The following is a 25,283-nucleotide window of genomic DNA, read 5'->3' as shown; positions in this document are numbered from 1 at the left end:
AAAAATTTCAAACAACCCCTTCTGAAAATCTAAATTTGCCCTGTCTGCTCATTCACTGATGTTTCAGGTAGCTCTCACACAGGAGGAGTGACCTCCCTCCCAACAGCCATGTTGACTCAAACCCCAGGTGCCCTGAACTTAAACCCTTTGTGTTGTTGTTGCTGTTGTGGGAGCCTTATCCCCTCTAAAAACATTACTGAATCTACTGAGTGATGAATGCTGTAACAAAGGGAATTTTCAGTTATTCTACTTTGGAGCAGCTTAGGTCCAAAGGAAGAGTCAGAGACTTGATGGTAGCACCAAGAAACATCTGGGTGTGTCTGAAAATGTCACCTTTGGTTCAGACCTGTGTGGAAGCAAAACAAGTCTCCCATGGGAATTTCTGCCCTTGCAGCCTTTCTGCTTCTCTTCCAGCCCCTGTAGATGCCATTACTGTTACTCCAGGGGTTGGTAGTGTTGCCTCAATGCTGTCCTGTTTCTCTTCAGTCTTGGGATTTGATCCATGCACATTCTGGTGGATGCTGGTCACTCTGAGCATCACACTGTCACTCCCACCTTCCCCTGGAAGTTGCCCACACTTTGTTCACAAGCTCAGCCTATTTAGGCTTTCCTATAAAGCTTGTACCCTGAAACTTAAGGTGCCACAGATATCCTTCCTTGTATCAGTTTATAAGATACTGTTAAGCCAACAGAGTTGCTTATCCTGGGTTTTCACTTCCTCTACTGTATTCCTCTGGAATTCTAGCCTAGAAAGACATGTCTCTTTGTCTTAACCTTATTCCCTGTTTCTATGCACCCTGCTTGAATTTGGCTTCACTTCTTAAAGATGTCCTGTTTCCTACCTGAATTTTATTGATTTCTATCTTACTGTTTCCCTAAGGCTACAGAGTTTTAGTGATTTAACTCTTGGAAGATACACTCCTGAGCCTCTTCTGGACTACCTCTCCCCAATCTGTACTTTTAAGACATCACCCATGTTTCATCTGAGGTGCCAGGGAACTGTTTGCACTTCAGCAGAGCTTGTTCATGTATAGACTCAGCTATTCCAGAAGTTCCTCCAGACCTGAACAGGTGCTAACCCTCTCCCACATTCCTGCATCTTCAGTCATGCTTCACTGCTTCTCTAATTTCATGACCACCTTTACTTATGGAATCTTAGGCATTTCAGAGATGTCCAAGCCCAGACATCCTACCACAAATAACCTGGACTTCACCTTCTTAACTGACAGCTTTAATTTTGCTTCCTGAATTCCTCATCCTCACCCAGTTGTTTTTATCCCTTAGCCACCATTGCTTTCTGCCTGGGGCTCTCAGAGGAGCTGTCTAGACACTGGAGTGCCATTTTCCAGCGTGACAGGCAGTTCTTCACTAGCACTATAAACTAATACTGAATTGTGCCTGTTGCCATCAGCTGGAATATCCTGGGCTCAGGAACACCAGACCACCCTCCGGAGCTTACTGGCTGGATCCTTTCACCCTCCTTACATTGCTCCCCATCTGCCCTGAAACATTCTTGCTAAATGATGTGGGATAACCTCGAGCCAGAGCTGCTCTTTGATGTTCCTTGCCGTGTACCCTCCTGTGCCTGCCTGGCTGCAGGGGCTCAGCTGGTCCAGCTCCCAGGCACTGCTGTGTCTGAGCCTGCCCTTGGCCTGTGCTGGGAGCAGCAGGGGCAGGGGAAGAGCTGCAGGAGCCAGAAAGCCTCCCCTGCACTCCTGGAATTTTGTGTGTGCAGCAATTCCAGAATGGTTTGTGGTGTAAGGAACCTTAAAGCCCATCCAATTCCACCCCCTACCATGGGCAGGGACACCTTCCCCTATCCCAGGGTGCTCCAAGCCCTGTCCAGCCTGGCCTTGGGCACTGCCAGGGATCCAGGGGCAGCCACAGCTGCTCTGGGCACCCTGTGCCAGGGTCTCTCCACCCTCCCAGTGAACAATTTTTCCCCAATATCCCATGTCACCCTGCCCTCTGGCAGTGCTCTTTCTTCTCAGAGTTCTCCTCTCACTGCTGGTACATGTTCAGATAGCTACAAGAATTTGATTTCTGGCACCCAACCAAACAAGTTATGATGTAGATATCACTCCTGTCACTTTATTTGCATACCCCCAAGTCCCCACTGCTAAATTTCTGGGCAGATTTGTGTCTTTCTCACTGAACAATGTATCCTGTTCTCTCAGGCAGAAAGTGGTTGGCCATTCTTTACCAGAAGCTCTGTGTGTACCTGCTGCAAGAAAACAAAAACTTCATGTAAATTATTGACTATTCCCCTAAAGCCTCATGAATTCTTAAATCCAGTGGTTGTTCCAAAGGCATCCTGAGAAGTACTAGGATACTTAGTAGGAGGCCAGAGATGAGGCCTGGGGTGAAAGGAGGTTGTCTTCTCTCAGCTCATTCCTGACAGCACATTTTGTCTCACTGTCCTGAGACAGATATGAGGAGGAAGAGACAAAATCCTGCATGTTGAGTTTGGGGAAATGTGAGCTGCTCTGGGGCAGATTTTTGATTGCTCAGTCCTCATCTTGCCTTTCATGCTTTCTCTTCTCCAGACTTTGTTCCAGTTATCCCCAGAAGCTGCTGGTCCCTGTCTGGATCACTGACAAGGAGCTGGAGAATGTGGCTTCATTCAGGTCATGGAAGAGGATCCCTGTGGTGGTGTACAGGTAAATGCAAACCCAAATTCCCTCCCCCAAACCCATCACAGCTGCCGTGTCCTCATAGTCTTGCAGGGGCTTTGGACAGGGATGGCAGGAGAGCTGTTTATCCTTTGCCTCCTGCCTGCAAAGGAGACACTCCCAGGGCTCCTTCTCCTAGCACCATCTGCAGCAGGGTGTTTTCCAGAAGAGAGAAGCAGTGTTCCAGAACTGTCCTTTGCTGTTCTCAGTCAGATTTGAAGGTGTGGGTGACTTTCCTCCTACGGGAGATGTTGCAAGATGAGGTCAAAATAAAGTTCTCTCAGAGTTTCAAAATCTTTCCACACGTTGGTCCTTGTCTGGCTGCTACTTTGAAAAGAAATCTGAGCCAAAAGGAGCCTGCTGGGTGCCCTGTGCTCAGTAGGGTGTGCAGGCCTGGACAGACCTGGGAATGCCCAAATCTGCAGCTTCTCACAAGGGGCAGTGGTGGGGCAGCTCTGATCTCTGCCCTTTGATGACCAGGGACAGGACCCAAGGGAATGGCTGTGTCAGGGACATTTAGGGTGGATCTCAGGGAAAGTTTCTTTCTCCAGAGGGTGCTGGGCACTGCCCAGACTCCCTAGGGAATGGGCACAGCCCTGAGGCTGCCAGAGCTCCAGGAGCTGCCAGGATGCCCAGGGTGGGATTGTTGGGGTGTCTGTGCAGGGCCAGGGGTTGGACTGGATGATCCTTGGGAGTCCCTTTGAGTTTAGAATAATCTGTAATTCTATGAACTATTCCCTGACCTGCCTTCCAGAAATAATCTAGAGGGGGATGCAGGAGGCCACACAGTCAATGGAGCAGGGCTCTGCAAAGTAGGGGCTGGTTCCTCATGAAATGTGTCTCCCAGGAGACTGATGTGTTTGAAACCAACGGGAGGCTGATGGAAAGGGGCACCCAGGCAGTTGTGCTGTTGTAAAATGTACATTATGGTTTGTAGCCTTAGACTGTGTGTTAGCAGACACCAAATCCAAATATAAAAAAACCTTAAAAGATCAGAGCTGTATTGGAAAATAGGAAAGTCAGGAAGCAAAGCCAGTGAATTTACAGGTACCTTAACTCTGCATCAGCACACTTCTTGGCTTGCTGTTGAATGTGGCAAAACACTGTGTGTTCCTTCTAGAACTCAGCTCTACAGCAGAGTGGGAATGAGCATAACTTATCGGATGGAGCCTTTCCCTCCTTGTAGCCAACTCAGCTAAGAACTTAATTGTATTTGTGATTCCTTTTGCTAAAAATGGCCTGGTGCTGGAGCTTGTCCCACTGTGCCTACCCACCCAAGGGCAAAGCCATGTCTTTTTCCTACTCCAGCAATTATTTTGTTCCTTGCTTTACATCTCTGTAATGGTACCCAGTAATTTATGAGCTGAGTACAACCCTTTGCAGTCTGGGATCAGATTAGAAGACGCTGACAAGTGATGTTACAAGATGGGGCAAGTGCTTGCCCATCTGTCTCTGATTTTCATGCACTTTTTTTAGTCTTTGCCCTCAAGATTGAAGTCTTTGGAGCAGGAGGGTCCTCGAGGGTCAAGGCTGCTTCTGCAGTGCCTTGTGCTGTGTGGAAATGAAAAGCCTGACACTCAGCTCCTCCTCCTCACTCGGAGCTCAGGAGAGAATGGATGGGTGCCTGCATCCCAAGGGACTCTGATAGACCTCAGAGCTTTTGGATAAGGCTGATCTCACTGGGTCACAGTCAGAGCTGTAAAACATGACACCAAAGGTATCCCATTATCAGATTTCTTGAAAAAAGTATAAATTAGCTATTAAGTAAAACAGAAATTCAGGTCTCCATCTCAGTCCTCAGTGGAGACGCACAGGAGAGATGCAGAAGCCTCCAGGCACAATCCACTTCTAAAACAAGACAAAGGATGCAATCAATTATTTAGCTAAGTAGAGAGGCAGACGGGCATGGTGTGGCAGTTCTGGCTGTGTCTGCTCAGCCACCTTGAGGAGACCTCGGGCCTGTGGCAGCAGGAATGCTCCTCCCAATGCTCAGCATCCCCTGCCAGGGGACAGCGGGCACTGCTCCACCCCATGGCTGAGCCTCGCTCTCGGGCTCTCACATCCTGCAACAGTGAAACGGGAGTTTATCCCAGTGATGTGGGAAATGGAGCATTTATACACACACACATCTCAGTTGGGAACCTTTAGGCTCAGTTCAGTAAACCCTCTCCAGGCTCGCTCTTGTGCTTTAAGCCGAGCTCCTTGACTTGTCCAGGAAATAACAGAGATTCCTGGGAGATCATAGAATCATGGAATGATTTGGGTTGGAAAGGACCTTGAGAATTGTCTACTTCCAGCCCCCCTGCTGCTGCCTTCCACTAAACTAGATATTAATCCATTGTGGAGGATTGTTGGAGGTTAAATGGCACGTGCTGACAGTATCGGATGTGCTCTAGCCTTGTGCTCAGAATAATTCTCAACTGAAAAACTACAGAGGCACTTCATATTGCAGCTTTGGACCATGAAAGGGTCTTGAGTCGTTTAGACAAAACTAAACTGAGGATCCCTAAAGAATCATTTGCTCCATATTAGTTAAAACACTCTGGCACTTTCTGACATTCCAGTTTCAAGAAAGAAACTTTTTCCTTTGAGAAAAACCTCCCCAAAACTCCCAGGTAAGAAAAGGCCTTAAATGGTTCCTGTGTTCGTGCTGGGGAGATGTGCAGGGAAGGCACAGTCAGGTTCTTGTGCTCCCCTGCCCTGGGAATCTCCTTGCAAGCTCAGCTGTGGTTTTGGTTCCTCTCCTGGCACCTGCTGTACTTTCTGCTTGCTGGTGGCTTCACACGCATTGGTGCTGCCACATTTCCTTGTTTACTGGCAGGTCACTGTGTCCCTTGAAGGTCCCCAGCCGTTGTTCAGTGCTCAGAGGTTTGTGTTACCAAGAGTTTTGTGAGTTCAGTGCGACCGTGGCGACATTGGCAGCTTTGCCCGGAACAGCTGCAGTGCCCCGCACCCTGTCCTGCTCCCCGAGCTGCCTGCTGGGAGCAGTCCCTGGCACAGCACCTGCCCTTCCCAAAAACGTGCTCAAGCGCTGTCTGGGAAAGTGTTGCTTGGCACAGGCCAGGAACTGTGGGTGTCTCACAAACAGGCTTGGATGATCACAGGCTGGTGCTTAAGTCCACACCTTGGCTCTGTTTCATTTACTACTATAAACAAAGCCTTTGCTGCTCTCTGTTATCCATCCTTGAGTGATCCTGAAGGCAGGAATAGATCTCCTGGGAGCGACTGCTGTGCAAGTCACCTTGCAAAACAGAGCAGCACTTAAAGTAAAGGGTCCCCAGGGTGTTTTGACTTGGCCAAACATGAACTTTATTTCTTTGGAAGGCTTCAGTTTAAAGTCTTCATTGTTATTATCAGTGAGATGTCATTAAGAAAGCTACATAAACTGACAGAGAGCAGGGTGACATGAGATATTGGGAAGGAATTGTTCCCTGTGAGGGTGGTGAGGTCCTGGCACAGGGTGCCCAGAGTAGCTGTGTCTGCCCCTGGATCCCTGGAAGTGTCCAAGGCCAGGTTGAATGGGGTTTGGAGAAACCTGGTATAGTGGAAGATGTCTCTCCCCATGAAGGGGGTGGAATGGGATGGGCTTTAAGGTTCCTTCCATCACAAACCATTCCTTGACTCTGTGGTCTCCAGATAAATGCTGCAGGAGGGGTGGTGGGATGGCTGAGCATGGTTGGTATGTGGGTCTGGTTCAGGGCTGTTGAGTTCATTTTCCCATCTCCAGGAAGGACCAGGCAGCAGGAGCAGCACCTCAGGGAAATGTAACAAATGAGATAGGGATGCAGGTGCTCTTTCCTGGTGCATCTTTGGAGCATCTGTAGGAAATCTTAGATTTCCTACACCCATTTGGGAGAATGGGTGACTGTCTCATGGTCACTTGGTGAACCTGCCACCAAGTGTTGGAACCAGTTGGTAGTTCCACATTGCACTGTGGCTGTGAGTTCACTCTTGGTTTAGTTTGTTGTCCAAGAAATACTTGTGTTTCTGAAATATGGCATGACCATTCCAGTGCTTGCTTGTGTCTGTGCCACCCATCTCTGGAGCTTGGTTTGACTACAACATGATCCTTTTTGAGACAAGTTTGTGTCATTTTAGGATGGTTAAGATGTGAAGCCATAATATTTTTTTTCATACTCCTTTCCCAGTAACTGTTAGCACATCCTTAACCTTCATGCTTCTCTTGAGCACTGAGTTGAGGCTTTTGAGAGCTTCCCAGTGACTTCAAAGCCGTTGGGATCTGCACCAAACTGCTCCATGTCACAGCTGGGGTTATGCTTTGATCATCTGTAAATACTCTTCACTTATTAATGCTAAATTTCACACTCTCTGGGTCATTCTCTATCAGCAGCTTTGTCACATCACAGTCCCCTCACTTCCCAGGCCAGTTGGGAATGACTTGACCAGTGTGTTCATGTGTGAAATGCACTGATTCCTACTTCAGGCCTCCTCGCCAGTAAGCACAGCCAGGGTAGGGTTCACATTTAGGGGTTGTTGATAAACACCAGCTCAGGCCTCCACCCAGAAACTCCCTGGTCTGATGCCAAGTGAGCTCATCTTCCCAACTTACAGGTGATAAGTGAAATGGTTTAACAATGGGTCTGGAATTGGAGGAAGGCAAAAAGAAGGAGAAGGAGAGAACAGAATAGCCTTAAAATAAAGTGGAAGGTGTCCCTGCCCATGGCAGGGGGGTCAAACAAGTTGATCTTCAACCTCCCTTCCAACCCAAATTATTCCATGATTCTATGAAATAACTATTACTTTCCCAAAATACAACCATAATGATTTTAAGTTATTCTCTCTGGTTTAATTTATAAATACAGTCATATCTATATACAAAAATATCTATTTTATATATTTATGGGTTACAGGATATATTAATATATATAAATAGAAGTCAGAGATGGGACTTGGGATCTTGAAGGTCTTTTCCAACCTAGATGATTTTATATTATTGTAAATAAAAGTATGAGGCTGGTTTAGCCTCTCTGTCAGTGCTGAAGTGATGAAAAATTGTTATTGAGATTCCTTGCTCTCTTTCACTTCTCAGTGAGAGTCAGTGCTGTAGATAGAGCAGCTGCAGCCAGGAGTAGCTCAGGTGTGGCTGTGCACAGGGAGCTGTCCCGGGCCGGCCCCCACTCCCGGGGGCTCAGCGAGGCTCTGTGTGTGTGTCCCTGCAGACACGTGCGCAACGGGGCGGTGATCGCGCGCTGCAGCCAGCCCGAGATCAGCTGGTGGGGCTGGCGGAACGCCGACGACGAGTACCTGGTGACATCCATTGCCAAAGCCTGTGCCTTGAACCCCGGGGCGAGGGCGTCGGGCGCCGCGCCACAGGCCGGGAGCAGCGACGGCAATGAGCCCTGCGACACTGACTTCGGTGAGATGGCTCCTGCCAGCCCTCCTGAATGGGGACATGGCACAGGGGCTGCCAGGGCTGTCCCAAGGCAGGGCTTTACCCCAGTGTCCAGGGGGAGAACCTGTGCCACATTAACTGTGGTGTGTGGGTGGCTCTCTGGGCTCATGGTGGCACTGGGGGGAGGGAGGGAGGTGCCAGGAGCTCAGTCCTTGTGTGTTCCTGCAGACTCGTCCTTGACTGCGTGTTCGGGCGTGGAGAATGCAGGAACCCCTCAGAAGCTGCTGATCCTCGATGCCAGGTCCTACACGGCAGCCGTGGCCAACAGGGCCAAGGGAGGCGGCTGTGAATGCGAAGGTACCAAGGGCCAAGAACATCCCAGAGCATCTTCCTCTTGATCGTGGCAGTGGCTCTTAGGGCACAGCTGGGGACCGGGGCAGCATTTTGGTGCTTGGTCTCTGGGAGCATGTTCCCACACAGGCATCTGGAGGGGCTAGATCAACACGCCAAGGCCAGTTGGATGAGGTTCAATAAGGCCAAGTGCTAGGTCCTGCATTTGGTTCAAAACAGCCCCAATGGAATGTTCCAGGCTGGGACAGAGTGGCTGGAAAGCTGCCCAGTAGAAAAGGACCTGGGGGTGCTGGTTGGCAGCAGCTGAACATGGGCCTAGGTGTGCCCAGGTGAGCAGCAGGTCAATGGCACCTGAGCTGTACCAGCAATAAAGTGGTCACAGGGCAGTGACAGTCCCCCTTATCTGGCCACAAGAAAGACCACGAAGAGGAAATGGAGCTAGGGAAGGGTCTAGAGCACCAGGAGCAGCTGAGGGAGCTGGGGAAGGGGCTCAGCTTGGAGAAAAGGAGGCTCAGGGAGGACCTTGTTGCTCTGCACAACTCCCTGACAGGAGGGGACAGCCAGGTGAGAGTTAGGCTCTGCTCCCATGGAACAAGGCACAGGATGAGCAGAAGTGGCATCAAACTGTGCCAGGGGAAGTTTAGGTTGGATATGGGGAAAATTTATTCAGTGAAGTGTTGTCAGGCCCTGTCACAGCTGCCCAGGGCAGTGTTAAGAGTCCCCCTCTGTGGAGGGGTTTAACAGGTCCATGGATATGGCACTTGGGGACATGGTGGCCTTGGCAGTGCTGGGAAATTGTTTGACTCAATGACCTTGGAGGTTTTTCCCAACCTTAGTGACTCCATGAGCACCAGGGGTAGTGTGGGAGGGGTGGCTGCACTGGGGTGTGGAGGCAGTTGCTGCAGTAGCAGCAGAGTTGGATTTGATGACCCTTGTGGGTCCCTTCCAGCTCAGAATGTTCTGTAGCTCCTTAGCTCTCTCTGAATGTTCCTGTCTCTTGTGTCAGAGTATTATCCCAACTGTGAAGTCGTGTTCATGGGCATGGCCAACATCCACTCCATCCGGAACAGCTTCCAGTATCTGCGTGCTGTCTGCAGTCAAGTGCCAGACCCCAGCAAGTGAGTAACTCTTCTCTAGCTGAGTTTGATGCCATATCTGTCAGTGACCTAGGGGGGGGGGGGGTTTCCACTCTGTTTTCCTTTTTTTATCCCCGGTTTCTAAGAAAATGGAGGGATGGGAAAGTGTTCACAGTGCTTGAATGCTGCTAATTTCGATCCATTAATCCAGAACGGATTGTGGCACTGTCTCAGCATCACCTGGTTGTGTGTATCCTCTGGGGGTTTCTAAATTGTGGGTGTATTTGAGAAGAATTCAATTTGGGGTTGGATTCTTGGCCCTTCTTTCGAGGCTCTCTGGCTCCTCTGGGACATGTTTTAGAAAAGACTGATTTTTGCTGAGGACTCCAGGAAAACTGAAGGTAAAATGTATTTTTTTTTTCTACAATAGAGAGCTAAGCAACCATTCTTGCCTTTTTTCCCCTTTGCAGCTGGCTTTCAGCCCTGGAGAGCACCAAGTGGCTGCAGCATCTGTCTGTCATGCTGAAGGCAGCAGTGCTGGTCTCCAGTGCCGTGGACAGAGAAGGGCGTCCGGTGCTGGTTCACTGCTCCGACGGCTGGGACAGGACTCCGCAGATTGTGGCACTGGCAAAGATTCTCCTGGACCCTTACTACAGGACCATGGAGGTAGGATTGTGCTCTGGTGCAGTTCATGTCTGTTCAAAGGCAGCTTTTATCTTGGAATCCCCGTGGAAAGGAGCAGCACTGCATTTGGGAACAAGCTTAGTGGTGTTTTTGAGCTGCTGTGGTGGGTGTTGAGTTTTCCCTGTTCTCTTCCTGCTTGTTTTGGGTGAACTGTTCCTCATTTCTCTGCCCAGACTGAGGAAGTGCTGTGGGAAATACCTTCTTGTGCTCAAAGTTCAGCTGCTTCCCTACTCTGAATTCTCTGAGCTGGTTACTGCATAGACATAACAACTGTTAGTTTGTGTGTGGAAACCTTCAACCCTGGTGAGCTTTGCTCCCAAACCAGGCACAGGACATGTCCTGCCACATGTCCTCGGCAAAGTCTCTGCAGTTATTCTTTCTTTTAATCACAGGGCTTCCAGGTGCTTGTTGAATCGGACTGGCTGGACTTTGGTCACAAGTTTGGGGATCGCTGTGGACACCAGGAAAAGGTGGAGGATCAGAACGAGCAGTGCCCAGTTTTTCTCCAGTGGCTGGATGCTGTTCATCAGCTTTTGAAGCAATTTCCCTGCCTCTTCGAATTTAATGAAGCTTTTCTGGTAAGAAATACATGTGAGCAGAGACAGAGGGAAGGTCGTGATGTTTGACAGTTCTGGAGTTGAAAGAAAAGAGGTCTGCAGAACCTGGGACATCGTGATGTGATCACAGAATCCCAGAATGGTTTGGGTTGGAAGGGAACTTAAAGCCCATCTCATTCCATCCATCCCCTGCCATGGGCAGGGACACCTTCCACTAATCCAGATTGCTCTGTCCAGCTTTGGACACTTTCAGGGATGGGACAGCCACAGCTTCTCTGGGCAGCCTGGTCCAGGGTCTCACCACCCTCACAGGGAACAATTTCTCTGTAACATCTCATCTAAATTTATTTTCTTTTAGTTTAAATCTGTTCTCCCGTGAAGGGGTGGTGGAGGGTTTGTGTACTCTGGTTTTCCTGAATCCCTTCTCCAGTCACTTTCCACCCCAGGGAATTCAGATGCCCAGCAGCAGCAGTGGTTTGATTTGCATACCTCAGAGCCATATGGGTCTGAAATATTTTTTAAAAAATAGGGGAAAAAAATTAATCTCTGTCTTACCAAAAAATGTGGAACAAGGTTCTAGAGAGTCATTTGGTTCTAGAGGGATGGGTTTGGTATCAGCTGAGTATTACTTTCCCTTCAATTGAAGTGATCCCTGTCCTGCCCAGTGTGGAAGCAAGGATAGCAGTGAGGTTACCCAAGGTAGGCAGTGCATGAGTCATCCCAGAGGAGGGGAAGACATGTCTCCTGTAGGCAGGAGCCCCCTTTTCCCCGTGGCTCTGAGTGTGGCTCCCCCTCCCCACCACAGGTGAAGCTGGTGCAGCACACGTATTCCTGCCTCTACGGGACCTTCCTGGGGAACAGCCCCTGCGAGCGTGAGATGCACAACATCTACAAGCGCACGTGCTCCGTGTGGTCCCTGCTGCGGGCTGGCAACAAGAACTTCCACAACCTGCTCTACATGCCCGGATCCGAGCAGGTCAGTAGAGCTCCTGACCCCGCTTTCCAGGTTTTTCCCCGGGCAGGCACTGGGGAGGGGCTGAAGGGGTTTCCGAGGCATCGGGCTCTGACGCGGGCGGTGTCGCAGGTGCTGCATCCCGTGTGCCACGTGCGCGCTCTGCACCTCTGGACAGCCGTGTACCTCCCGGCCTCCTCACCACATCCTCTGGGACAGGAGGACATGGACATCTACATGCCCCCCGGATCTCAGAGCCAGGACTTCAGTGGCAGGTGTTTGGACAGGTAAGAGCTTAAAGCTTCAGGCTCAAGATGTTGCATACCCACAGATCTTCCTGCCCTTCTTGTAGTTTCTTGTAGTTTCTCTGTTGTTGTTCTCATCTTCCTTGTGGGAGCAAGAGCCCTGTAGCAGTGCCCCAGCCACTTAGAGAAAGAGTTGAGGTCCCTGCTGCACCCCAAAGGCAGGAGGCCACACTGTGGTGTTTTGCATTTTAGCTCCTGTAGCTGCACTGCCCATCTCCACTGACTGCTGGAGCTGTAATGGGGAATATTTCCCTGTCCTCATCTCAGTTTTGAGTGAAACCAGGCAAGTTTTGGGAGGTTTATTGTGAGATTTGCTTTGCTTTTGGGTTCTAGATTACCAAAGACAAGATCTATGGATGACCTGCTCTCAGCCTGTGACTCCAGCAGCCCTCTGACCCGCACATCCAGTGACCCCAACCTGAACAACCACTGTCAGGAGGTGCGGGTGGGCCTGGAAGCCCGGCATGCCAACACTGAAGGGGGTGAAGGTGCTGCAGTGACCACAGGAGAGGCACAGCCCAGGGAGGAGGAGAACCCTCCCCTGCAAGGCAGCAGCCATGCTGAGCATGAAGGACCGAGCAGGCAGCTGGGCAGCCAGTCTGCTGTGCCGGCCAGCAGTGTCCCTGTGGAGGTGGAAGAGGGAAATGGAACACTCATGGAGCAACTGGATGGCAGAGGTCCAGATCCTAATCCTTCTGGACAGGAAAACAGTGACAAGGTTTCCACCAGTTCTGGAAGGCAGTTGGAAACCTGTCCTCAGGAACCTTTGAAGGCTGCTGGCACTGTGTCCAACAGAGGAGGCTGTCCTAGAAGAATCACCACCTGCCCAGACATTTCCAGCCAGGAGTCCCTGGCACCAGGCACCCCTTCTCAGGACATCCCAGGCCCTGCCCTGGGTATCCCATGCCCAGATGCAGACAAGGGCAGAGGTGATGCTGGCCAGAGCATGCCCTTCGAGGAGCCTGGCCAGCCGGGGAGGCTCCCGCTGGAGCAATGGCGCAAGCCCATTTCCCAGAGCCAAAGCAGCGAGTTTTCCTTCCTGGGGTGCAATTGGGACAGTTTTCAAGGCATGGTGACATCGCTCCCCAATGGGGAGCCCACCCCCAGACACCTCCTCTCCTATGGCTGCTGCAGCAAGAGGCTGAGCAGCAAACCCCTGCGGGCCCCAGGCCTGTGCCTCAGTGGCCCATGGTCTAGCAGGGAAGGTGGGAAGCCCTCGGCCTGTGCTGGCCATGTGAGTGCACATTTCGGGAAGCCCAGCCGTTTGTGGCTGCCCTGTCACCTGAAACAAGCCTCTGGTCCCAAGCACCTGCCGCCAAAATGTCCTTCTCCTCTGCCTCCTGTCTACCCGGATGACGACGGGCTGCCCTTCCCCACGGATGTGATCCAGCACCGGCTGCGGCAGATCGAGGCCAGCTACAAGCAGGAGGTGGAGCAGCTGCGCCGGCAGGTGCGGGAGCTGCAGCTGCGCCTGGACATTCGCCACTTCTGCGCCCCTCCGGCCGAGCCCCCCATGGACTACGAGGATGACTTTGTGAGTACAGGCCGCTCACACCCCATGCCGGGTCCCTGTACCTCTGTACACCTCCCTCTCCAACCCACAGCTCTCCATACCTTTGAGAGGGGGTTGGAAAGATTGTTCCTCTGTCAGTCGTGTCCCTGTCCTGGCCATGTCCTCCTCCACCCAGAGGTATCTCTGCTGCTCGAGGACCAAACTCCTACACACTCCTGGATGCTTTGCCCCATGTCTGGAGGCTCGAGAGCCACCTGGGTGCCCCTCACCAGCACAGAGTGTGTGGAGCAGGGCACGCCCTGGAGTGTGTGCCCAGCAGCAGAGGGGATTGGTGACCTGGTCTCGTTTTGCAGACGTGTCTTAAGGAATCAGACGGCAGTGACACGGAGGATTTCTGTTCGGACCACAGTGAGGACTGTTTGTCAGAAGCAAGCTGGGAACCTGTGGATAAGAAGGAGACTGAGGTATGTGTCCCATGATGGAGCTGTGATGCAGTGGGAGGGAATATTTTTTGCAGCTGACCTGGGTGGGCACAGCTGCAGAGAGTGGTCTGGAAGTGAGGCAGTGAGCATGTCCTTGACACATCCTCTGCTGCTAATGGCTCAGGTGGGGTAGGCTCACTGTGAGGTGTGGCCCAAGGCCACCCCCAGTTTGCCCAGAGCTGTCACTGGGGGTGTTACAGATGGAAGCTAACTGGTGTCTGCCCTAGGTCACACGGTGGGTCCCAGACCACATGGCCTCACACTGCTTCAACTGTGACTGTGAGTTCTGGCTGGCCAAACGGAGGCACCACTGCAGGTAAAAATGTCAGCGCTCTGGCCCATCCTCCTTTCAGCCTGGTGTCACAAAATGCCCCTCTGCCAGGTCTGTTCCCTCCAGCTCCCAGGAGAAGCTTTTAGGTCTTTCCACTACATGCCAGGCCTCATCAGTTTCCTGCAGAGTTCCATTCTACATTGTCCTTGTTTCTGTTTTTCCAAGGCCTTTGATCCCTTTCTGGGACAGCAATGAGTCCCTGTCAGCACTAGCAGTTTGCTTGCACTGCTGACCACAGTATAAAAAACACATTTACAATCCTCAGTCAGGCTGGTGCTTTGACCTGACCTGGACCAGAACTTGCTGAAGTTCTGCTGTGGTGGTCTCAGCTCTCTTCTCACTGGTTTTCTTGCTCCTTGACAGGAACTGTGGGAATGTGTTCTGTGCTACCTGCTGCCATCTGAAGCTGCCCATCCCTGATCAGCAGTTGTACGACCCTGTCCTCGTTTGTAACTCCTGTTTTGACCATATCCAAGTGTCTCGTGCCAGGGAGCTCATGAGCCAACATATGAAGAAACCCATTGCCACAGCTTCCAGCTGAATGCCAGACAAGGGACCTGTCTAAGCCCAGCCTTTTCTCTCATGGGTTTGAAGGGTGACTCTGCCTCCAGGGTAACTGTGAAGGCCTTTGGTGCAACACTTGAACACCAAGCTGGAATGCACTGTCTGCAGCAGCCTCACTGCCAGGCTGGAGCAGAGGAGCTCAGATCAAAGTTTGCTGTGTCCCCACCCTGGAGCTGGTGGGCCCGTCTGTTGTAGCCCTGATGGCCTAGGGCTGAGAGAAGATCACAACCTCTTCCTTTTGTGGTCTGGAAAGCAACGTTTTCACAGCTGTTTGCCTGTGCAAAGTCCCCCCAGAGCAATAGAAAGGCATGTTTAGAACCACCTCCCCCTCCAAAGGCAGGCTGCTGTGTGAGAAGGAAGAGGGCAAGCTCCTGATGGTCCCATGGGCGTTGGAAGGGCCTCAGCCTGGAGCAGATCTGTAGATTTTCTTCCCATGAGTGTGATTTGCGATCAGCTTGGTGAACAAGACTCACTAGCCATCACTAATTGATTTTCTCTCGGGCTCTGAAGAGAAATTCATTCCAGCTGAAAAGGGCTGAGCAGATTGTGCCCATTTTCAGGCTCCGCTGGGATCAGTGTCGCACTGGACTTTGTCCCTGTCCCCAACACCATGGGGAGATGGGAGATTGGCTTTTCACTTCTGCTCTGCCCCTTTGCTTTGTCTGCGGTTGTGCACAGCCTGGTGCTAACACAGGAATGGCACCCCGATCCTCTCCTGGCATGGAAACAGAACTCATGTTCCTGTGTTGCTCCTCCTCCCCTTTTCTGCCCTCAGCTCTCCACTTCCTACTGCTCTTTATCCTGAAAACTTGATACCTTGAGGGTATAGGCCATAATGTGTTGTTTTACCTCCTGGAATGTGCTGTCTGGTGTATGTGAGGGTTTCAGTCCAAATGCTGCTATATATTTCTGTGCACTTAATGTAACCCGAAGAAGGGAGAATGAAGCATCGATACCAAATTGGGGGTGGGGAAGGACACTGGCTGACATAGACACTACGGTCTGTGCTTTTCACTTTAGGATGTACAGCTGCAGTGATAACCATGACATGTGGCATTTGTTCAGTGGTGGAAACAATCTCTCTGACTTGCCCCAGTGCTACCTGAAATGCCTCTTGAATTTGACTTCTTTTTTGTCTCCTTGTACAGTGGTCAAAGTTCAGAGTTGCCAACTTGTAAATGCCTCTCTGCTTCTTTAAACTAGAGAGCAGGAATCCCAACTCATCCTAAGGACAAAGAACTGGGTTTAGAAAGGAAGAATGGTTTATAAAGTGGGTTTCAGTGGGCTTGTAATCCCTGGATCCCTTGAGGAGAATCCATCCTGCCTCCTCTGTAAGGCATCTGTGGATACTAGTCAGGAAGAAGAGTTTGAAAGTGAAGCATTTCTTTGCAGAAATGTAGGTTTTCTTTCCAATATATTCTGCACTTCAGGAGCTGAGACTTGGTTTGTGGCAGGGAGGACCTTGGTCTGCTAACAAGGCAAAGGACTTGACTCTGTTGTGATCTCCCAGATCTTTCAGTAATGGTTTGTCATCTCCATCAGAAGGAATTAAATAAGGACCCTTTCCTGCACTTTGACTTGTCAGCCTCTGGTTTTGTGTAAGTGAAGCTCATCTTCTGAAGACCCTGTACTTAGACTCTGCTTCTTTTCCATACTGGGAACAAACATCGTGGCTCTGGGAAGAGAATGCACCTTGCTTCAGATTCTCCCCTGCCTTGTACCTTGCAGTCGTTGCTGGACATGGAAGCGTGATCATTGGCCTGGCAGAAGGAACATGGATTTGCTCCTGTTTTGCACATGTTGGAATGACTGCAAGTGATGAGGAAGCCAGAAACCAGGTACTGCTGGCCCTCCCATTCAGGCCATTAGTCCAAACTGCTTTTAGCTCTTGTGAGTCTCAGCGTCACAATGTGCTGGCCAAAAACTCCAGTCAGTTTGATGGCATTGTGACAAACAAAATGTGCTGTACAACTCGATACAGTCGAAATAAAATCTCTATATTAGTGCTGCTGGGTTTGGCCCCTTCTTTCCTCTGTGGGGAGTTCTGCTTGCCCAGGGGGTTTCAAGCTGCTGTTACTCACCACCTTTTCCCTTGATTAAGGTGTGTTAGGGATTTAATATCCCTTCTCACAATCAGAATCACAGGTAGGGCACAGAACACCTCTGCCCTCTTCCAAACAAACCTGCTGGATGTCCTTCCCAGGATAACCAGGGCCTTCCAGCCTCTCCTATAAGGACTCAAGGAGTTGTTTTCTTTCTAAGGAAGCATTGTTAGGCAGGATTCCCTGCTATGAGGAAAGGTTGAGAGAGTTGGGATTGTTCATCTGGAGAAGAGAAGACTCCAGGGAGACCATAGAGCCCCTCCCAGTGTCTAAAGGAGCTCCAAGAGAGGGACTTTGGACAAGAGATGGAGGGCCAGAACACGGGGAATGGCTTCCCACTACCAAAGGGCAGGGATAGAGGGGATATTGGGAATTAGGAATTGTTCCCTGGGAGGGTGGACAGGCCCTGGCACAGGGTGCCCAGAGCAGCCGTGGCTGCCCCTGGATCCCTGGCAGTGCCCAAGGCCAGCCTGGACATTGGGGCTTGGAGCAGCCTGGGACAGTGGAAAGTGTCCCTGCCATGGCAGAGGTGGCACTGGATGGGCTTCAAGGTCCTTCCAACCAAACCATTCTTTGATTCTATGATCCCCTCACTCCTTACTGATGTTTTTCTACCACCTGTTCCAGGTGGGTGTGTGGGTGGTTCATCTGTGCAGGATAGTGGGTGGGAGAGTTGTGCTTTGTCAGCTGGATGGTGCTGCAGGTCAGTTATACTTTGTGATGGAGCCAGAGAGAATCTCCTGCAAAGTCTGTCCTCAATTCAAAGATCCAGGGATACTGAAATTCAGATCCCTGGTAAACTACTCCCTCAATTCGGCTCAGGTGTTCCTGTCAGACAGGTGATACCTAAAGGCCTTGTATCAGAAATGTGGGGAACAGGACAGTTTGTCACATTGAAATGTGAACCATTGTTCCTCATAGTCACATGAGGTCAGCTCGGGAAGCTGCTTTTGCTGGAGATTGTAAAACTGAGAGAAAGAAGGTGTTTAAATGAGATTATTTCTAGAAACCAGATAAATTGGTGAAATTATAGCCCTGCAAACACTTGAATACAGATTTGTGATGTAAAACGGAATTGGTACTACCCAACTGACATGAGAATTATGAAGAGTTTAGAGGGGTAGCCTCTCTATGGAATGTGCAGTCACTGCCCCAGAGAGACAAGGGCTCGGCTTTGAGGAATTCCCTCAGGCAGCTGCTGACCCTCAGAGAGAATCCCTGACTGCTGACCCTCAGCAGGGCTCCAGCCCAGTCCAATCTGAAATGTGGTCAAACAGGCACATTAACCATGGCTGGCCAGCATTTGACCTGCTGCCCACCACAGCCACCACAGGTGTGACAGGCTGGTCACATTGAGACTGCCTGTGGCAGGACACTTGTTGGAGGCGCTGGTCCCAGCTGTGGTGGGTGCTCTGCCACAGCAACACTGCTCAGTATTAGTCATGACCAGCGTTTTTGCAGGAAAAGGCCATTTATTATTAACTTCCATCTTTAGCAGTCCCAATGTCATCTGGAGAGTCAGCGAAAGGCTGACTGCTGGGACCTGTTGGCTTCTTATCCCCAGCAGGGAAAATACCACAGCAGAATTCCCCCATGCACAGTTAAAAGATAAATCATTATTTATAAACAGTATTTATTAAGTAACAAGCTGCTAGGACACTTGTGGCTAGTGTCACGTCAGCCTGGCCACCCCAGCGAAGGGCACTGAACTCTCCTGCTTATTAAGCATGGAGGGAAGTGTTATCACTACAGGAACATAAAGCCCTCATTGCCAACACGTTCAACCTGAGGTAATCAATATCTGCCGAAATGGGTCTGAACCCAGCACAAACAGGGACATCAAAGCCTTCCCCATCCATGCACCAACTGCCAGGAATCCTTGGTGAATTAACAACTGGGGCTGCGTGTGATGTGCCACACTATCTCAGCAGCCTCTGAACAAAATAAACACACATTTCAGTGTAGTGAGAAGCCAGGTCAGGCTGGCAAGGGCTGGGGTTGCTCAGGTGTGTTAATGGATAACACTGAAATGGCTGGGGATGTGGAGGAAGAAGAGGAAGAGGAAGGTGATGTGTGGCCTTGTGAACTCTGGGAGTCCTGTGCAGGAGACAGTTCAAAGTGAGGGACACAGGCAGGAAGGATTTCCGAACTTTCTGAAGTGTGTGTCCGCTTTCAGTGATAGTTCACATATTTCACTCCCAAAATCTTGGGCTTCTGTGAAAGTGAACTTGGGGTGCTGCCATTTGTTTATGGGACCTCTGGTGTCTCTGTGTGTCCCTAGATAAAATAATTGTCTGTAGATGAAAGATCCTGCAGGCATCCTCCAGTATGTTTAATTGAAACAAAAAAAGTTGACAAAAGCAGTGCACAGCTTCAGCCTCACCAAGCTTAGGCTGCTCATGCAGCTTCAGAATCACAGAATAATTAAGACTGAAAAAAACCCTCTGAGATCACTGATTCCAACTGTTCTCCATCACTGCCAAGGCCACCACTGACCTATGTCCCCAAGTACCACATCCACACGGCTGTTAAACCTCTCCAAGGGTGAGGACTGCACCCCTGCCCTGGGCAGCTGTGCCAGGGCCGGACAACAAATTCCAGGAAGGAATTTCCCCAAAATCCCCCCTGAGGCTCCCCTGGCCCAGCCTGAGGCCATGTCCTCTCCTCCTGTCCCTGTTCCCTGGGAGCAGAGCCCGACCTGCCCGGCTGTCCCCTCCTGTCAGGAGTTGTACAGAGCCACAAGGTCCCTCCTGAGCCTCCTTTTCTCCAGGCTGAGCCCCTTTCCAGCTCCCTCAGCCGCTCCTCATGGCAGCTCCCATTTCCTGCCATATTACCTCAGCCCCTCCCTCAGGGCGCTGAGCACCCCCGGGCCGCGGCCAGCGCGGGGTGGGGGGGGCGATGTGGCCTGAGGGGACGGCGGGGCTGTGAGGGTATGGCGGGGCTGTGAGACGATGGCAGGGTTATGAGGGGATAGCAGGGCTGTGAGGCCATGGCGGGGTTATGAGGGGATAGCAGGGCTGTGAGGCCATGGCGGGGTTATGAGGGGATAGCAGGGCTGTGAGGCCATGGCGGGGCTGTGAGGGACGGCGGGGCTGTGAGGGTATGGCGGGGCTGTGAGGCGATGGCGGGGCTGTGAGGCGATGGCAGGGTTATGAGGCGATAGCAGGGCTGTGAGGGACGGCGGGGCTGTGAGGGTATGGCGGGGCTGTGAGGGTATGGCGGGGCTGTGAGAGCTGCTCGGGTCACCCGGGGAAGGGAAGGAGTTGTTCTCCATGAAGGTGGATGTGCAGGTTACCGGGTCAGTCTGTCTGTACCCTACAGGTCCGTGTGCTGCTGTGACACCTTCGCCCTGCTTCCTGCAGCACCATCCACCTTTAGGACTGGTCAGAGTATCCCAATCCTTAATTTTGGTTATTGTTTAAGAGCAGGAATTGCCATCTGATTCCTGAGGTATTTTCTCTGGTATATGTGGGACTTCACCTGTAATATCAAGAAAATAGAACTAAGCATTTGAGAAAGCAAAAAACTACCCTCAATACCAAGTTAGGAAGAATTTAAGTTAAGATTTGATATTAACATTGTTAAGATGAAGATGAGTCATTAGAGACTTCAGTACCACCTGCTCTGCCTGATGCACTGCAGGGCAGTGGTCGAGCAAACCCTATGACAGGGTCTTTTGATTTTTTGGCCTCTCTTTCTATGGGGATGCAGCTTTAGGGAGCTTTGGTTCTCAGAGTCACAGTTTCTAGAAAGACACAACAAGGCAAACATTGGGTTTCATGCGCAGCCAAGTTCCGACAGGCTGACAGTTCCGTGTCCTGATGATTTAGGCATGGCTTTGCTGTAAATGTGAGGTAATTTGAGAGATAAAAGATATTTTTGTTTGCAAAGTGTCAGTCTGTTCCAAATGTCTTGCAACATGAAACTAACTTTCTGTTAAACATCCAGGAGCAACTCCTGTCAAGCAACTGTTCTTCCTAGCTTGGCATCCTGTGGTTTCTTGTTGATATGCTAAAACTAGACAATCATAATTTCCCTATCCAAAAGAAAAATATAAACAAGGGAATTTTCAGATGTCTGGTCATTCTCTGTTAATATATGGTAAAAATACTGATTGAAATAAAAATGTTTACTTTCTGCTCTTTCTGAGCAGGAAATAATCAGTCCTAAATATTAACTCTAAATAGATTTTCAGGACCAAGTTCTATTTATTTAGTGAATTTTAATGATTTAATGTGAACTTGCAGAATGATGACTGTAAGTTGTCCATCTTGAGTTAGTTCCCATTGTAGAATCATGGAATGGTTTGGCATGGAAGGAGCCTTAAAGCCCATCCAGTTCCACCCCTCTACCATGGGCAGGGACACCTTCCACTAGACCAGGTTGCTCCAAGCCCCGTCTAACCTGGCCTATCAGAGGACAGATAGAGGTAAATGTGAGGCTATTTTTAAAAATTCATTTAAAACTCCAGGGTGAGAAAGCCTAGCTGCTGGATGAACCGTTTTGGTGTAAACTATCCTGAAATTCGTACTTGGCATGTGACATCTCTGCAGAAAAGGCACGAATGCAGGTGTGTTTGTAGGAATTCAGCAAGCACAGGGATCCTGGGTGTTGCTGTCAGTGACTGAACAAATTCACTACAGCCTCTTATAGGAATCAAAGTGTCACAGATTATGAGCTAATTTAATTAAATAATCAGCAAGAGAGGAGGTTAAGAGAAAAATAAAGAGAGTATCTACAAAATTGCAAAGTTTTGGATATTTTTGTCTAAACTGAACTAGTTGAGCTGACTGGAAAAAAAGTGGACTTTGAATTTTTATTCTTGAGAAACTGCTTTGTCATAAAGTGCTGTCAGGGTCACCCAGAGGATTTGGACATTGCTCTTCCTGAAGTTGTCCAGGAGCTGCTAGCACTGGTGTTCTGGTGAAGCCTGGCTTTGTGATTTCAATTGGTTTTTACCACGTTGTCGGGTTTAACACCCATCACTTTGTGAATGACTGCTTTGGTTTAGTGGCTCCTACACTGTGGGATTTCCAGCGCATTTCTGAGTACTGCTGACTTGTTCCTGAGGTTGGAGGAGACTGAGTGCTGCACAGAGGTGGGCTGGCACTGCCCTCCTGCCACTGCAGCAGCACCATGTGCTCAGGGTGGGGACACAGCCTGGTCCTGGGTCAGCTGCAGCAAAGGTGCTCCTGCTCCCCCAAAGCTTGGTGGAGCCTCAGCTCCTCTTGCTGCCTTTCACTGCCTGGGAAAAGTCCTCTCCCCAGCACTCGTTTCACTGGCTCGTGTACCCCTTGCAGCACTGTGGGCTCAGGGCGCTTTTATTCCTTTCTTTCCATGCTTTTACATAACAACCTCATCCCAGAGACAGGAACATTCCCAAACTTTTCCAGATAAAGGAGTTTCTACTCCAGCTGTGCTTCAGCAATGGGCTCAGCCCACCTCCACTTCTGTTCTCCAGCCCTGCACATCCTCAGGGCAGGACTCAGGCCCATCAGGTATGAAAACAATTTCTGTACTTGCTTGTGAAAAAGAGAGTTAAAAGTGATATTTTTGCATATATTTCTGCAATGCTCTGTCGTGTGTATATCAAGTGAGAATTGGATAGAAAGTGGAAAGTCTAAACAGAAGAGAAACCTTTGAAGCCAAAAGGTTCTCTGTTTGGTGTTCCTGTCCTTCCTCCATGTTGCAGTGTGATTTCCTGTTTCACCTATCCCAACCTCTCAGGTGTGCCAACCTTCCCCCTTCCCCTTTTGCCCTCCTGCTAAGAGCTGTCCATCAATCTTAACATTCCAGCAAGGGCGTTGTGTGGTTGGCAGAAGTTCAAAAGATGCCCCTCAGGTCCGGGCTCATTGGCCTGTCCAAGAGTCTATATCCCTTGAGCCTTCCCCTCCTCACGCCTGGTTGGCCCTTACCTGTCCCTTCCCCCACCCCGGTGCCCGGGCTTAAAAGGACACGAGACCATGCGGCCCGGAGTTCTACTTGGGAGCTGTTTCAGAGGTCTACCATGAAATAAAACTCTAGATTAAGACTCCACGATAGAACCTCTCCTTTCTCTTCACTGTCACCTGAACCTTTTCCACCACAGGTAAACTGAGTTCCTACTTTGCCTGGATTTGGTCCGAGTGCCCAGCTGCAGCATCCAGCTGGCCAAAGGTATCTCTGAGGTGAAAATGCCACAGCTGTCGCCTTTGGCCCAGCAGCAAGGGTCAGACGAAGCCAGGCACCCCACACCTGGAAACATCGGGACCTCCAGATTTTTATCATTCCCTGGTGATTTCCAGACAGTCCCTGCTGAGGATTAAGGGCAAGGAGAAAAACATTTGTCCACAACTAGTCACTGTTAGGCTAACATTAATATTTTTTTTAATTAAGCAAAATTAGGACAATAAAGAACTGATGACATATTGAAGAGTTCTTGGTCTCATGTTTTCCCAGGTTATGTTTTTAAAGGCAAAGATTAGTCAAAAATATTATGTAGAACAGTTCATTCTGCTAATATTTCTTTTTCTTGTCTAACTTCTTTTTGTATTTTTTATGCACTGAAGAGCTGAAAGTACAAAAATAATGACTTCTTTCATCCAAAATGGTTCTGCTAAAATTTTCAGTCTCACTGAACTATTTTTATTCTTCAGAAGAGAAGCTGAAGCAAGTTACTAAAAAAAAGCTCTTCCCTGTGAGGGTGGGCAGGCCCTGGCACAGGGTGCCCAGAGCAGCTGTGGCTGCCCCTGGATCCCTGGCAGTGTCCAAGGCCAGGCTGGACAGGGCTTGGAGCAGCCTGGGACAGTGGAAGGTGTCCCTGCCCATGGCATGGGTGGAACTGGATGGGCTTTAAGGTCCCTTCCAACCCAAACCATTTTTAATTCTGTGATTTCATGTATCCCTTAATCTCTCAGCTCTCCTTCCTTCTCTGCAGTGTTACACCCAGAATGCTGAAAGCTTATTAATTCTTGTGTTCACATAAAAACATATTCCCTTCATTTTAAGGGCACAGCACCAAAATTAGCTTATTTGCAAAGTGATACTTCAAATATGTATTTCCTAAGTGAGGGGACTAAAGGATATCTTTTCAATCTTATTCTTGACTCTTTTCATATCACTGTTGAAGTCTCAGTAAATTAATTCAGAGTAGAACTTTGTGAAAAGGTTTCTTTTTATGTGTGTTCAAATTTCTTTGTTGACTTCAACAACAAGAAGATTTCTCTGGGTTTTTCACTGTGAGAGCAGCAAAACAAAAGATGCCCACCTGGGTCTTTTAGAACATAATTATTTGAAGGATTTAGTTCTGTTTGCTTTCTACTATTGGCAAAACCTTTGCTAGAGGTAGGGCTGGATCAGAGAAATGCAGTGAAGCTTTATTATCAGAGAATAACGAAAAATCAGTCAAGGAGGCTATGTGAGAAATTGGAGTTATTGGTTCCACCTGACCTTGCAAGTCCAGTCATGCCTTCAAATGCATCAGTGGCCGAGGGTTCTTTTGCCCATGATCACCTTTATGGTGAGTGGTAACCTCAGAGCAGTCGTGGTGCTCTGAGTGATACACCCCTGCTAAGATAAATAATTGTCTTTGTATGTAGGGCTTAAAATTCACATGGCCAAAAGGGGATTATTAAAATAAGAAGCAGCTGAAAACATCTGCTTTAACACAGCGTGAAGAGCACTACATTTTCCCTTGAGAAAAGCAGAATAGCTGCATTAGTAATGCACTTGCAAAACTCGTTGTAGGATTCATCTTGCCTAAGATTCATCTGAATGTGTAATAGTCAGTTGGATGTGCCTGGGCTTGCACAGAGATTGCACAGAGAGTCGGTGGAGAGAAACAGGCACCTCCCAGAGCTTGAATCACTCCAACTTTCTTAGATGGATGCCTTTGGAAGACAATTAATTTCTTTCTGATGAGCCTATTAATTCATCAAGTGTGCAGGGAGTTGACAGCTACCAGACCGCTGGGGCTGTGGCAGGAAGGCATTAATCCCACCTGGCTGTCGAAGTGCAGACAACACTGTCTCTCCCATTTTCTCTTCTTGAAGAGACTTTCTTCATTTCAGTGAAGAGATAATTTTCATTTTCATCAGTCCTTTGGTTGGTACAGAACCAGAGCTTGCAGATTTTGTATGCAGACCCATTCCGAGTGTTCATTGATCAGGCAGGAACAGGCACAGCTGCATTCCCTAATTTCCTGCACAGCTTTGAGTTCTGTTAATCCCAGATGAGTAACTACCTCCCCTTAAGCATAACTTTTGGGCCTGACTTTATAAGTTCCCGGTGAAAGGATGGTCTTAAATTGCTTCCTCAGTATTTCCCATGTAGTGTGTGCTTGAGTGGGATGGGGGATGCTGGA

At 49.6% G+C, this 25,283-nt stretch overlaps 1 protein-coding gene across 2 annotated transcripts in view; it reads left to right on the top strand.

Moving 5' to 3' along the window:
• Positions 1 to 16,845, top strand: part of MTMR4 (myotubularin related protein 4) — a 56,366-nt gene extending 39,521 nt beyond the window's left edge. For both annotated transcript variants that reach the window (XM_036395104.2, XM_036395103.2), the window contains 12 exons: positions 2,547 to 2,660; positions 7,853 to 8,049; positions 8,254 to 8,382; positions 9,383 to 9,494; positions 9,923 to 10,118; positions 10,529 to 10,714; positions 11,499 to 11,669; positions 11,778 to 11,932; positions 12,284 to 13,484; positions 13,817 to 13,927; positions 14,173 to 14,261; positions 14,640 to 16,845. In XM_036395104.2, coding sequence (XP_036250997.1) covers positions 2,547 to 2,660; positions 7,853 to 8,049; positions 8,254 to 8,382; positions 9,383 to 9,494; positions 9,923 to 10,118; positions 10,529 to 10,714; positions 11,499 to 11,669; positions 11,778 to 11,932; positions 12,284 to 13,484; positions 13,817 to 13,927; positions 14,173 to 14,261; positions 14,640 to 14,817 — 2,839 coding nt within the window. In that variant the 3' untranslated portion in view covers positions 14,818 to 16,845. The remainder of the gene's footprint in view (positions 1 to 2,546; positions 2,661 to 7,852; positions 8,050 to 8,253; positions 8,383 to 9,382; positions 9,495 to 9,922; positions 10,119 to 10,528; positions 10,715 to 11,498; positions 11,670 to 11,777; positions 11,933 to 12,283; positions 13,485 to 13,816; positions 13,928 to 14,172; positions 14,262 to 14,639) is intronic.
• Positions 16,846 to 25,283: the final 8,438 nt, after the last annotated feature.

This window comes from Molothrus ater, chromosome 21 (genome assembly GCF_012460135.2).
Source record: "Molothrus ater isolate BHLD 08-10-18 breed brown headed cowbird chromosome 21, BPBGC_Mater_1.1, whole genome shotgun sequence".
Taxonomy (NCBI): domain Eukaryota; kingdom Metazoa; phylum Chordata; class Aves; order Passeriformes; family Icteridae; genus Molothrus; species Molothrus ater.
Note: the sequence above shows the minus strand (reverse complement) of the source record. Positions and strands in the feature narration are given on the sequence as shown.